This window comes from Geotrypetes seraphini, chromosome 2, assembly GCF_902459505.1.
Source record: "Geotrypetes seraphini chromosome 2, aGeoSer1.1, whole genome shotgun sequence".
Lineage (NCBI taxonomy): Eukaryota > Metazoa > Chordata > Amphibia > Gymnophiona > Dermophiidae > Geotrypetes > Geotrypetes seraphini.
This window is the reverse complement of record NC_047085.1, coordinates 184,101,432-184,115,202: the sequence shown is the minus strand read 5'-3', so window position 1 is coordinate 184,115,202 and position 13,771 is coordinate 184,101,432. Positions and strand designations below refer to the sequence as shown.

Genomic DNA, 13,771 nt, shown 5'->3' with positions numbered 1-13,771 from the left:
AGCACTCTCTTCCCGCCCCTCCGACGCAACTTCCTGTTTCCTGCTGGGCTGGACGCGCCGGAGGGAAAGAAGTTGCGTTGAAAGGGTGGGTGGGACTTACAGAAGTGAAGTGTCGTGGTCGGTCGCGTGTAAGGATCGTTAACTGCCGCCAGCGACTTCGGAAAGAAAGTTTGGAAGGTAAGGACACGGGCGAGGGTTACGCGGACTAGGACGCTGGGCCACGGCGGGGTGGGAGACGCGCTAAACCGGACCGTGGGCGGGTGAGGAAAGAGAGAGAAGCACTTGCTGAACCGGGGACGGCGGACGAGAGAGAGGGAAAAAGATACCAGACCGAAGGGGGGGGGGGGACGCCGGTTTGTGTATGAAGAGGGGGGGCACTGGGCGAGTGAGCTCGTGAGGGCGGAGGAATACGTGTGTCTTGTTATCTGGGGAGGTGGCTGCTTCCCGCCTCTTTTACTGGCCATGCTGGCGCTTGGAGGGAAGCGACGCTCGCTGTGTTCCCGCTTTCTCTGCTGCTCCTGAACAAGAGGTATAGTCGGGTAAAGGGCGCGTAGCTGTCGTAGGAGCCAACTCTTCCAGGGACTGGAGGTGCTAAACCCGGTGGACGTTATCCTTCCCTGGCCCCAGTCAAAAGAGTGTGCTCAATATTGGGGGTACTCGAGCGCTCACGGAGCTGGCTCTTATGGTAGCTCTTCTTGGGCAAGGGTTATTACACTTTTGATAGTACATACCCTTGTTTCAGTTAAAATACTTTATCTTTATTAATAAGTATAGTGTTCTTTAAAAAAGAAAAAAAAAGTGCTGCAGATGTTTCTCTCGAGCTGTGGTGTCCACTGTATACGGATAGCTCATGTTCAAGTGTTAGCTTAACAGATGTTAGTTTAAAGATAATGGGGTACTTTCAAAAACTGAATCCTGTGGTCCCTCCACCGCCGCCACTGTTCCACTCCTTATAGCGACAGTGTCTCCAGCAGCATAGCTAGTGAACTTCTACGTGCCAGCGGTTGAAAAGAGGTGGGTGATGGCGGGAGGCTCACGCTCCCTCCCTCTTTTTGCTATCGCCAGATGCCCTGCTGTCCTGTGTGGATGCTATGCCCTCTATTTTAATTTCCTTTGAAGCTGAAATTATGCTTAAAAAGGCCAGCTTGAAGGAATTATGGAAAGTAGGTTGAAAAACTTATCCATCACCTTTTTTAGCGTCCGCCCCCGCCCACCTCCTCTGGTTTTAGCTTAATGATTAGAGCTGTTTCAAAACCAAAAGCGTCTGAGGCCAGGAAAATTCCTGTTGTACCTAAATGTAATGACCTTCAGCTGAAACTTTAAAAGGTGAGAGCTTTTTTTCTTATTGATCAATAAAGACCACTTCATAGTCAGTTAAATGTATGAGGTTTTTGTACAGCATACAGATCTTAGGTTTAAATGGAAATTTCTTAACAAAGGTTTAGATAGGTGATTCTATGATGAATTTCTGTCAAAGACCTTAAACTTTATGATTTAAGTTTTTTTAAAATTTTGTCTTAAGACCTTAAGCTAGATGATTGTACTTTCTTGCAAGCAGTAACTCACACTCACTACTACATCAGTATAATGCCCTCTGAAAGCAAGTGTATATGCACTTGATGTGAAACAGACAATGACGTTTAACATTCTTATATAAATAACTATCAAAACTTTTTAAACAGTAACATAATAAGTTCAGTATTTAGGATCTTATAGTATCATACTGAAATATTTCAAGCACAACCTGCAGGTGACACTTTTTTTTGCTTATGTCCATTGTTTCTTTGTCTTGGATAACATATTTGCTCTGCTGCATAACTATGAGTTGATACATATAAGAAGTGTGCAGGCTGAGGAGGGATGATTAGCAGTAGAGACTTCTCAAATTTTTTTATGGATGATGGTGACATGAGGGCCTAAACCCAGCTCATTGTTGGTATGCTTCAGCCTCCCTTTCTACTGAAGGTTTGTTATATTTTATTTTGAGAGTTTTTGCATCAAGTAGAAAAGAAATAGAACTGGAGTGAAGGAATGCTGGAACTGTCAGCTTGCTTTATGTAGCTAGTGCACTTTTATTGGTTGCACAGCAAATGTTTGCTCTGTGCTTCTAAGCCCTTGTCCTTTTGAGGCCCCAGTAATAGCTTCTGATAAAGCCAATCTTAACTTATGCTTACTATGTCTCTTGGCTTTAACACATTGGCATTGTCAGGGTGCACTTACCTTGTAGAGTATACCCAGCAATCATACTTTCTTATTTACTTGCTCTTGTATACACTGCTTTTCCAACTCATGCACCAGATGGCTTAGATGATATAAGAAGATGTTTTTTGTCATATAAAAAAAAAATATCTAGATAAATCATAAAATGGAGGTGGGGAACCTATTTGAAAAGGCTATTGGGCATCTGTTAACTGGTTAGCACGTGGATACCAAATGAGTGGTGGAAATAGTCGTATGGTAATATTTTTTTTAAATATCTGTGCTAATGGCAATATTAAAACATGACCATTAACGCAATTTTTTTTTTTAAAGGCAGCATTTTTATGGCTGCAGTAAAATGGCTTTAGCATGTGGAGAAAACCCCCCACTTAAGGGCACACTAAGGCCACATACAGTAGTTTAGTAAAGGGAACCTTTAGATTCTCTTCCACTCAAAGTTTAGTTTTACTTTCATGAATTGAGTTATCAAAGTATGCTTTCTATTTTTTCTAATAAAGACAACTAAATATGTATGTTTTTGTGCATATATGCTGAAAGTATATACTTAAGCACACACGCTGCTATTACAGATTGCATATATGAGACCCCTCTGAAATGGCATTTCTTTCTGAGCCCATAACCTGACCCTTCAAAAATATTAGAAAAATTTAGGGCATGCAAATTTTCAAGTTACTGTAGGATACCTGAGCATATCCTGAGGTACTCCCATTTTTTTTCTCTCTATTGGGCACATGTTAGCATTTAACATAGCTTAGTAAAAAAGACCCCTAAGAGTTTGCACAATAGTCTAAATTAAGACCACACTAAAAAGTATTCAGTAACTGACTGAGCAAACAAATTTAATGATAAAATACACACTAAACATGATGCAACAAAAATATTTTAAAAAGAAAAAAACCTATGTGATTTATAATATGCAAGCTATTTTTACATATTTAAACTCTCCCCCCTTTTTTTTACTAAGCTGTGGTAAAGGTTTCTACTGCAGCCCAGAGTGTTAAATGCTCCGACACTGTTCTGATGCTTAAAGGAATTCTGAGTGTCTGAGTTAGCGCTCCAGGCTGCGGTAGAAACCTCTACCGCAGCTTAGTAAAAAAATAAAAGGGGGGTAGACACTTACCCCCTCTCTTACGAAGGTGCGCTAGCTGATTTAGCACGCGCTAAATATTAATGCATCCCTAGAATAAATTGGCTAGCGCACCTTAGTAAAAGGACCCCTTAATGACTAAATATTAAAAAGATCCATAGAAATACAGTTGATATAATAGCAGTTTAATAATTCAGATATTAAACATTTTACTAAATATATATTTAACTTGTTGCAGCTGTTAACATTATTAAATAAGTCTCCTTACTCCTTTGCCTACCCCACGACCCAGCACAACCTTTTCATACCTTCCTTCCTCCTGATGCAGCAACAGTAGGTTTAAAAACCATATCAAGCATTGGAGCATTTGTGCTGCTGAAACTATGCTCTCTTACTTCTTCCTCTCCCATACTGTGTGTGTGTTTGGGGGGAGGGGGGCAGTGATTTGTGATGGGATGGCAGGATTTACAGTAGCACAGGAACGCAAAAGCTCTAGTGCTTGACACTTGTGCTGTGAACATGTCGTCAGACGACCTACCCAAAACTTGTTTCTATATTAATCCATTTTATATCGGGCATCACTAGAAGTCAGAAAAGGCTGCAGGTTTATTATCACTGGACTAGGCCTTTAAAATATGTTCAAATATGCATAGGCTTATACAGTGCTCTTCAAACTTGTGCTTGATGCCAAGTTAGACACTTATTGGGCTCTGGTTTCAGTTAGGGTACTAATTGGTTTGAACTTGTAACTTTAAAGTGAGGCTGGCAAGGTCAGTAGTCTCAACAAATTCTGTATGATCTGTCTTGTTTCCAAGTGAAGACAGTTGGGGTTTTTTTTCTTTCAAATATTAACTGTTCTAGTTTACGGTTATCCAAATATTGAAAATGTGCATTTGGTAACAGTTCACAGTTTTTTTCAGTTCTACAATGAATACAAATTTGAAGCAGAGGACAGATGCAGAGAAACTTCCAGGAAATATCAAGGTATGAAACAAACAAAAACCTGAAAATAAATGTGTACTAGTCTTACATCTTGGTGTTATACACATAGCAAGGACTTTTGCTGAAGAAAATTTAGAGGGTTGAGATTGACATGTCATGAAGTGTGCTGTGTATGCTTGCTGACAAGGAAGGATTTTAGGTACTGGGTTTGGGTTGAGAGAAGGTGCAGAGAACAGGTGAATCGGAGAGTTTTAGGCTTAAGAATGAAAAGACTGTTGTCATAGTGAAAACAAATGGTAGGACAAAGGAGTGAGGGGATTGGAGGTAAGGGAAGCAGGGGGAAGACTTCAGATGAAAAGGGAAGGTGTGAGGGGTATTTCTCTGCAGACAAGCAGGAGAGATGTAGGTACACTTGAATGGTGGACTACCTCTCCTTTTCACTCAATTTTTCCACAGCTTGGGAGTACACAATCATCCTTTCTCTATATAGAAAATTTAAAGAACTTTTAGATTTCACTGACACCATCAAAGTGGTAGAGAGCCTTTGATGCAAGATGCTCAGGTGACTCCAGGCTTTCAAATCAGCAGCCCCTCGAGTACTGGTGGGGAATGAGAGCCACACTAAAGACCCAAACCTGGTTAATAGGAGTGAGTTAGATTGTGAGTTCATTTGAGCAGGGCTGTCTTCGTGTGTGACCCTGTACAGTGCTGTGTATGTCTAGTAGAACTCTAGAAATAATTAATAGTAGTAGCAGTAGTAGTTAAGACTGCAGAAGCAGCCTCAAAGACACCTACTTGCCACTCACGACTATCCCTGAAGAGCAGCAACAATACTTAACAGCTCATTGCCTCCTTATCAATAATGTTATCACATTTCACTTCAGTGCTGCCATGCTTCTAAAGGCTTCAGTAGCAGAACCTATAACCCACAACAATTCCCCTCATACTGATCAGCCTATGGTAGAGCATTGGGACCGACTAAACAGCATGCAAACTTTATTCAAAGTTGGGCTGTAAACTCAACTCACTAAAGCTGCCCAGTCAAAGGCAGACTAGTGAGGATAAAAACCACAATAAAAAAAGTCAAACATTTTAAGAGAACATACTAAAAGGCTACTTTTTGGATAGCAGGAGATTTCCTTCTCAACCTCAAATATGCAGCAGGTCCAAGCCACCTGGCAAGCAGATAGTAATTCAGGCTGGGGGAGATCATTGCCAACAGCACTGGCTCCATGTAGACAGCAAGAGAATGCAGCTACACTTTCATTCCCCTAATCCTACAAAAACTGCTGCAATGTGGACTGAAGAGTTGGGGAAAGCTGACCTAGTATGGGATCATTTACATATTTTGGGGGAAGCTAAAAGGCTTTCCAGAGCTAGACAGCTTCAAACATAGGTTGTAAGGATGTCACGTTTCAGTGTGGCTGTTCACGTGGAGGGGCATAATCGAAAGGGATGTCTAAGTCCGTTTACGTCCATCTCGCAAGTCGTCCAAAGTTAAAAAGAGCCTAAGGCACATTTTTGAAAGAGACATCCAACTTTTTTTTTACTTTCGAAAATTGTCTAATTATACGTCCTGCCGATCCGATCGTCCAAGCTGCTAAATCGTCCATCTTTATACCACATTTCTGTCCAACTTTCCGTCCAAGTCCAAAACCCCTAGAACAAGCCCTGTTGGATGTGGGAGGGGTCTGCAAAGTGATGGATTGAACACCCAGATATGTCACCTAAATAGTGGGTGCCTTACAGGGCACTGCTATGAACTTCACAAAAAGGGTGCCATGGCTTCTCCTCCCTACAGCTCCCTTATAAGTGACGGTGAGCCCCCCAAACCACCTCCAGAATCCCCTAGACCCACTTATCTACCACCTCAATAGCCCTTATGGCTGCAGGAGCCACTTATATGCCAGTCAAAAAGGGTTTTGGGGGTGTATAGGGCAGTGCACATGTTTAAGTATCAATGCAGTGATTACAGGGGCTTATGGGCATGGGTCCTCCTCTCTATGGGTCCCTAACCCACCCCCCAAGACGACTTAAGCTGCCTCTGGGTTGAACGACTAGGCTTTTCTATGCCAGGCGGCCAGGTGATGATGGTCTGGAGGCTGTTGTGAAAACAATTTTCTTTAGCAACTCTCCAGACCAGTAGAGGTTAATCTTTACGAATGGGTATATATCCAATCATGACCAGCAGGTGGAGACTGAAAACAAAACTGTGGGACAGTATATAATATACTCTCTTCTCTATTTACATCAGTCTTCTTTCAGTCTCCAGCAGGTGTTGAGTGATCTGTACCCATCTCCCTTGGTAGAGCTGTTGGAATTTGTTTAGGGGGTTTCTAGTCCCTGTTTTTGGCCAGACAGAGCTTGGGCGGGCTCTGTTTGGGGGTCCGTCCGACCTCGGGGGTGTCAAACCCGGCGGGTCTCGAGCGGGGTCCCTTCCCCCACTTCCTCCACCTCCCCACATTTTTTTAGAGGAGCCTCAGCAGTAAGCCTTGCCCCCTAAATCAAGCAAGGCATATTGCTTCGAGAGCCTGTGGTCTGTTCTGTAAAAAAAAAAAATCCTGAGGTAGTGCCGGTCTGAAGGGATGCTTCCCTGTAAGTTTAATGTTTTTTACTGTATTTTTTCTTCTAACCGGCACTTTGTTTCTAGCTAGGTCGCGTATGGAGCAATTGTGCCCTTCTCCGGGGGAGTGGGACACAATTAGGTCCAGCCGCGAGGCACTCGCGGCCGGACTGAAATCGGTAGTTTGGCCCGGTGAGATGGTGGAGCTCCGTCGGCAGCGGCTGCAGGCGCCCAGAGCTCCCCGCCGATGGTGCCTCGCGAGTCGGCAGGGAGCAGTGGGGAATCCCGGTCTTCCCCAACCGCCCACGGAGGGATTCCCCGAAGGATTCCCTCTCAGCTGATTTTTTGACAGCTGATGCCGACTTGCCTGTTTTAGCGGCTGGGACTGTTCAGCCTTCTAAGCCGCTACAGGCCATGGAGGGAGCATTTTTGGCGGGAACTTCGCCATTTTCTCTGTCTGGCCCCTCCATTTTGTCTGCAACCTCAGGTGACCTTCCCCCTGTATTGCAAACACAGGGGCAGGTTTCAGCAGGGACCCCTGCTGGGGCAGGGAGTCCCTGGGGACCCCCAGGGGTTTTTTGTCCCCAATTTAATTTGTTTCTTTGTGCAGACAATTGGGGGTCCCACGTGCACCTGGGGGGTTTCGGGGGTGATTTCCCTCCGCGCCCCCTATGGCTTTGCCTCCCTCTTTTCGTTTGGCGTCCCCTCTTCCTCCTCCCTCATCCAAGCGCCAGCGGGGGGGCTTGGATTGCGAATTGGTGGTCGGAGGAGCGTGTTGGCATGGTTGAGGACCTGGCTGCTTTGGCGGGCTTCCAGGATCCTCTAGAGGGGACGCCCGCGGGCGGCGGGTTTCCCGTCTTCCAGAGCAGATGCGTCCGTGGTGCGCTTTTTATTCAGAGGAATGAGCTTTTAGACCTGATGTAGCAGGTCTCCTTGGTGCTGCATTTTTGAAGTTGCGCCACCGGAGACCCCGCGTATGGGGGCCCCTCTGCTTCAGGGGGTCTGTCCTGTTTCCCGCTCTTTTCCTGTGCGTCAGGATTTTCGGGATTTTGTGTTGGCGCAGTGGCCTACGGGCGCCGTTTCATTTGGTGTGCGCCTTGGCTCATGGGTATCCCATCCCGGAGGGGGATAGGGCTACCTTAATTTCGCCAATGGGGGACGCGGTGGTCTCGGCACTTACTAAGCGGCATACCGTGCCTGTTATGGACGGTTCTGCTCTTAGGGTCTCTGAGGAGCGTACGTTAGAGACATTTCTTAAGTATAATTTTGATGTCTCTGCCTTGGGGGTCCAGGCGGCTGTTTGTGTGGGGCTGGTGGCTCGCACCGTGTCTGAGCATGTCCTGGATCGTGAGTCTGATGACTGGTCCTTAGTCGATCAGGAGGTGGTGAAGTTTGAGATGACTGCCTCGTTCCTCTCGGTTGTTCTTTGTGACTTGGTGCTGCTAAGTCTGGGACTTTTGGTGGCCGCACGCTGTACCTTGTGGCTTCGCGCTTGGTCGGCGGTTGCCGCGTCCAAAACTGAACTTCCCAAAATTTCCCTTTCAGGGATTGTTTTTTGTTTAGAGAGGACTTAGATCCGGTGGTTCAGACTCTGACGGACTCTGAGGTGCCCCGTCTGCCTGAGGACCGTGCCCACCCGGCATCTCGGGTTGGCATTGCCCGGGGGCGTCTGCGGGAATTTCGCAAGTTTCGCCTGGGGCATGGGACTGCTTCTTTCCAGGCTTTCGGTTTTTCCCCGGGGTTGGTTGGTTTAGCGCCTGCAGTCTTTTCAGGGGGCCCGTCGGGGGGGCTGGGAGTTCTCCCCCGGTTCCCCTGCTGCCCGTCCTGCGCGATGTCTCTTTGCCGGCGCCCCCTTTGGTTTCCGTGGGTGCCCGGCTTCGCAACTTGTTTCCCAAGTGGGCCAAGATCACGTCCGATCAGTGGGTCCTGGTGGTGGTGCGGGATGGTTATGTACTTGAATTTTGCCCGCTCTCTGCCGGATCATATCTAGCCTCTCCATGTCAGGTGGCATGGGAGACGCTAGCCTTTCGCCAGACCCTTCAGCGCTTGCTAGATCTCAAAGCAGTTGTCCAGTGTCCCCTCAGGAGTGCGGTATCGGCTGGTACGCCATTTCCTTTATGGGGCCCTAAAGGGAGGGGACCTTTCGGCCCATCCTTGGTTTAAACTGAGGTCAACAGGACTCTCAGAATTCCCTTTTATTCGCATGGACACACTGCAGTCTGTCCTTCTGGCTGTTCAGCCGGGGGAGTTCCTGACTTCTCTCGCTCTGGCAGAGGCCTACTTGCCTGTTTCCATTCGGGCCTCTCCTCAGCTCTTTCTTTGCTTTGCGATATTGGGTCTGCACTATCAGTTCTGTGTGCTTCCCTTGGGCCTGGCCACGACTCCCCGGACGTTCGCCAAGTTGATGGTGGTCGTCACGGCGGCATTGCAGTCAGAGGGCATTCTGGTGCACCCCTTCTGGGATGACTGGTTGTTTCGGGCGAAGTCGTTGCAGGAGAGTGCCCGAGTTACGGCTCGGTTGGTTGAGTTTCACCGGTCACTGGGCTGGGTGGTCAACCTTTCCAAGAGTCGGTTGGTCCCCGCTCAGCATCTGGAGTATCTTGGGGTTCTGTTCGACACCTCCTTGGGGAAGGTCTTCCTTCCAGAGGCCCGGGTAAGCAAATTGCAATCTCAGATTCGCCTTCTTTTGGCGTCCCGGTGTCCTCGGGCGCAGGATTTCCTCCAAGTCTTGGGGTCGATGGCAGCGTTCCTGGATGTTGTGAGGTGGTCGCGTGCCCACATGTGTCTCTTCAGTATGCTCTGCTCCGTAGATAGTCACCCCAGAGTCTCAGTTTGGAGGTCCCTGTCCCTCTGCGAGGCTTGGTGCGCTGCAGTCTTCTTTGGTGGCTCCAGACCTCTCATCTGATCCAGAGGATGAGTCTGGATCTATCGCAGTGGACGGTGCTTCTCACGGATGCCAGTCTCCTCGGTTGGGGGGGCTCAGTGTCTAGGTCACTCAGCTCAGGGCACCTGGTCCATGGAGGAGGCGTCCTGGTCGATCAACATGTTGGAGACCAGAGCCGTCCCTCTGGCGCTGTTAGCCTTCCGCTCCCTCTTGATGGGCAAGTCGGTCAGAGTCCGGTATGTCAATCGTTGAGGCACCAAGAGCGCTCAGGTGGCGGAGGAGGCGGCTCGGCTCATGCTTTGGGGCGGAGTCACGCCATCTGGACCTCTCGGCCTCTCACATGGCCGGGGTGGAGAATGTTCAGGCGAACTTCCTCGGTCACATCTTAGATCACAGAGAGTGGTGTCTCAGCCCGGTGGCTTTTCAGTTGATAATGCAGGCTTGGGGTCAGTCCCTGATGGACCTGACGGCCACGAGTGGCAATGCCGAGGTGTTCCGCTTCTTCAGTCGTCGCAGGGATGGACTGGCCGAGGGTCTGGATGCTCTGGTTCAACCATGGCCAACAGAGGGGCTGTTGTGCATGTTCCCTCCGTGGCCATTAATGGGCAGAGTTCTTCTCCGCATTGTTCGCCATCCGGGTCTGGTGGTTCTGGTGGCTCCAGATTGGCCTCGACATCCGTGATACGCAGATCTGGTGACACTCTGGTGGCGGATCCTCTTCCTCTGCCTCCCTTGGACGACCTTCTGACGCAGGGTCCCATTCCCATGTTCGACCCGTCTCCCTTCTGTCTTACGGCTTGGCTTTTGAAAGGGGTCGCCTTGGTAAGAAGGGGTATTCAGATAGGGTGATTTCTACTCTCTTGGGGTCCTGGAGGCTTTCTACCTCTCAGGCTTCTGTGTGGATTTGGCACTTCTTTGAGGGGTGGTGCCAGATGCGGGGAGTGGTCTCTCTTCGCGTTTCTGTGCCTAGAGTTCTTGCAAGATGGCCTAGATAGAGGCCTGGCTTCGGCTTCTCTCTGGGTTCAGCTTGTGGCCTTGTCAACCTTTCGGGGGTTTGTGACAGGTCAGCGTTTGACAGCCATTCCTGATGTGATTCGCTTTTTGCGGGCAGCCAAGGTGCTCAGGCCTCCCGTGCGGTCCTCTATTCCCTCTTGGAATCTCAGTCTGGTTCTCTCTATTCTGATGCACCCGCCCTTCGAACCGTTGGGCGGCTGCTCTTTGAAGGACCTTACTCTGAAGACGGTCTTTTTGGTGGACATTTCTTCCGCTAGGCGTGTTTCTGAGCTACAGGTTTTCTCTTGTAGGGCTCCCTTCTTGGAGTTTTCTAGGGAGCAGGTTGTCTTGAGGCCTGTTCCTTCCTTTTCTGCCGAAAGTAGTTTTTCCTTTTCATGTCAATCAATCTGTGGTCCTCCCGGTCTTGGGTAGTTGGGAGGGCTCTTCTGAGCAAAGACAGCTGAGCAAGTTGGATGTTGGTCGGGTCCTTCGCTCTTATGTGCAACGGACCCAGGTGATCAGGAAATAAAATCATCTCTTTGTCCTTCTGACTGGTCCTCTTAGGGGGGCTGGCGCTTCTAGGGCTACTATTGCATGCTAGATCAAGGAGACTATTTCTTCCGCTTCTCTTCTGGGGCAGCAGCCCGTTCCGGAGTTTCTCAAAGCTCATTCTACTCGGGGTCAGGCGGCTTCTTGGGCTGAGTCGTCGCTCGTGCCTCCAGTGGACATTTGTAAGGCTGCGGTTTGGTCTTCCTTGTATTCCTTTGTCAGACTCTTTCGGGTAGATGTTCTGGCGCGTCAGGACGCGGTGTTCGGTGTGTGTGTTCTGGTGTCAGCCCTTCGGGGGTCCCGCCCATGTGAGGGACTGCTTTGGTACGTCCCATTCGTAAAGATTAACCTCTACTGGTCTGGAGAGTGCTAAAGAAGGAGAAATTAGGTTCTTACCTGCTAATTTACTTTCTTTTAGCTTCTCCAGACCAGTAGAGGTCCCCACCCTGTCTGTTGTTGTTGTTGTTGGGGCTGTTTCGCGGGCAGTTTTTGTTTTTTGCTGCGGGTTTTAGTATTTTTCTAGGGCCGGGGAGAATTAAAGAATTGCTCGGCTGGCTTAGCTGGCGAGCTGTGGGGACATTTTCCTTCTGGTATTTCTCCTCTGCATTTTCCAACAGCATTTGGGTATGTTGTTTGTTACTCCTGTTCGGAGTATTGTTTTCTTTCTGTTTTCCAGTTCTTAGTTCTGCTTGGCTATTCGGCAGACTGATGTAAATAGAGAAGGGAGTATATTATATACTGTCCCACAGTTTTGTTTTCAGTCTCCACCTGCTGGTCATGATTGGATATATACCCATTCGTAAAGATTAACCTCTACTGGTCTGGAGAAGTTAAAAGAAAGTAAATTAGCAGGTAAGAACCTAATATCTCCTTTATGGGGGTGATGGGTGTTGGTGATCACTGGGGTAGTGTGTGGGGGTCTGTGTTATGTGTTTGCAGTGCTTATCTGGTGACTTTAGGTGGATTTTTGTGACTTAGACCATGTTTTACATGGTTTAAGTCACAACATCCAAGTTCTGTCAATCCTGGGCTGTATAACTTTCGGTTATACATGCTGTATGACTAAGTCTAAGCCAGTCCACGTCCCACCCTCGACACACCTCCCGAAACGCCCCGTTTAGCTTTGGACATTGAGCGGCACTATGAAGGCTTAGGTCATTTAGAAATACGTCCAAAACCCGTTTTTATTTTCGGCGCTTGGACGTTTTTGAGAAATGTTCATCCAAGTGCCGACTTAGGCCGGATTTTGGACGTTTTTCTCTTTCGATTATGAGTCCCTTATTGCCTGTAGAAAACCCCTATTACAGATAAGCAACTCCACTTCTTTTACTACAGATTTGTGAGTATACTTTAGTATCTATTGGTAATCATTCTACTAAAACCGAGTTTAATTGTAAGAGTAATTTTTATGTTTTGCAGCACTGAAGTGAAATGTGCTATTCTGCATATACCTAAACAGGTTCAATATCGATTAAAATTATGAAGAGAATGGATAAAATTCCACAAATTACAGAACAAAAATTAAAACATAAGCGTTTCCTTCTAATTCTATTGGCATGTAACACATTTTTGAAAAACATTTTTAGGAATTTTCAAAATGTTTTCCTTATTCTGAAAATTACCGAAATTGAGTTGAAAGAGTTCTCCAGAGTTTTGCTGCTTGAAAAGAAAGAGGAATTAAGGCCCCCTTTTATCAAGCTGTGCTAGTGTTTTTTATTGCCAGCCGCTGCGGTAAAAACTCCAGTGCTCATAGGAATTTCTATGAGTATTGCAGCTTTTACTGCAGCAGCTGGTGATAAAAAAAAACCCTAACAGTTTGATAAAAGGAGGCTTAAATTTTAATTCTCTCCCTCTTGGAGCAGGGAAACTGAATTGGTTAATATATCTCAATGTAAACATCACTAGATTTGGAAGAAAATTAAAAAGATCATTCATAGACTAGTGCTTTGCCTTTGCATGAGCTTTAATATCACATCACCTGGAAGCCAGTAAAGCTGTATGAAATACTGAGAAATATGATCAGTTTTGGCCTGTGAAAAAATTAAACGAACAGCAGTGTATTGAACTGTAAAAAATTGTTCTAAAAAAAACCCTTTCAAACATACTGCTTTCTTTACTTGACTTCAGCTCTGAGGAGCCTAGCCTCTACTGCAAAGAAGCCTAGATAAGTAAGGAGAGTTCACTTCTTTTACATATATTCAGTTAGCTAAAAATTAAGCTGTGGGAGTTTGCCTGAATATTAATCCTATTATGTGAAAATGCCCATTTGAGATTTCTTAGAAGTGCAGGCTAAATTGAGGAAGCTGAAGATGAGGGCCAATAATATATAACCTCTTGGTATTGTAGCCTTTCAGGGGAATGTGAACTAATCCATAACTTTCAATAGCTTTAAACATTGTCTGAAATGTGGTATTATGCCAATTCCCACGGTGTCTGGCAATTGTTCTTTAGCTGAACAGTAAGATAATAATCTGCAAATGTTACCGTGGGAAAGGTGAGCTCTTGTCATTTGAAGTACAGTGTGAATCGGTAA

The 13,771-nt window shown here is 46.7% G+C and overlaps 1 protein-coding gene across 1 annotated transcript in view; it reads left to right on the top strand.

Moving 5' to 3' along the window:
- Positions 1–391: 391 nt before the first annotated feature.
- Positions 392–13,771, top strand: part of GMNN (geminin DNA replication inhibitor) — a 43,984-nt gene continuing 30,604 nt past the window's right edge. Inside the window, exons 1-2 of the mRNA XM_033934972.1 lie at positions 392–529; positions 4,228–4,291. Coding sequence (XP_033790863.1) covers positions 4,235–4,291 — 57 coding nt within the window. The 5' untranslated portion in view covers positions 392–529; positions 4,228–4,234. The remainder of the gene's footprint in view (positions 530–4,227; positions 4,292–13,771) is intronic.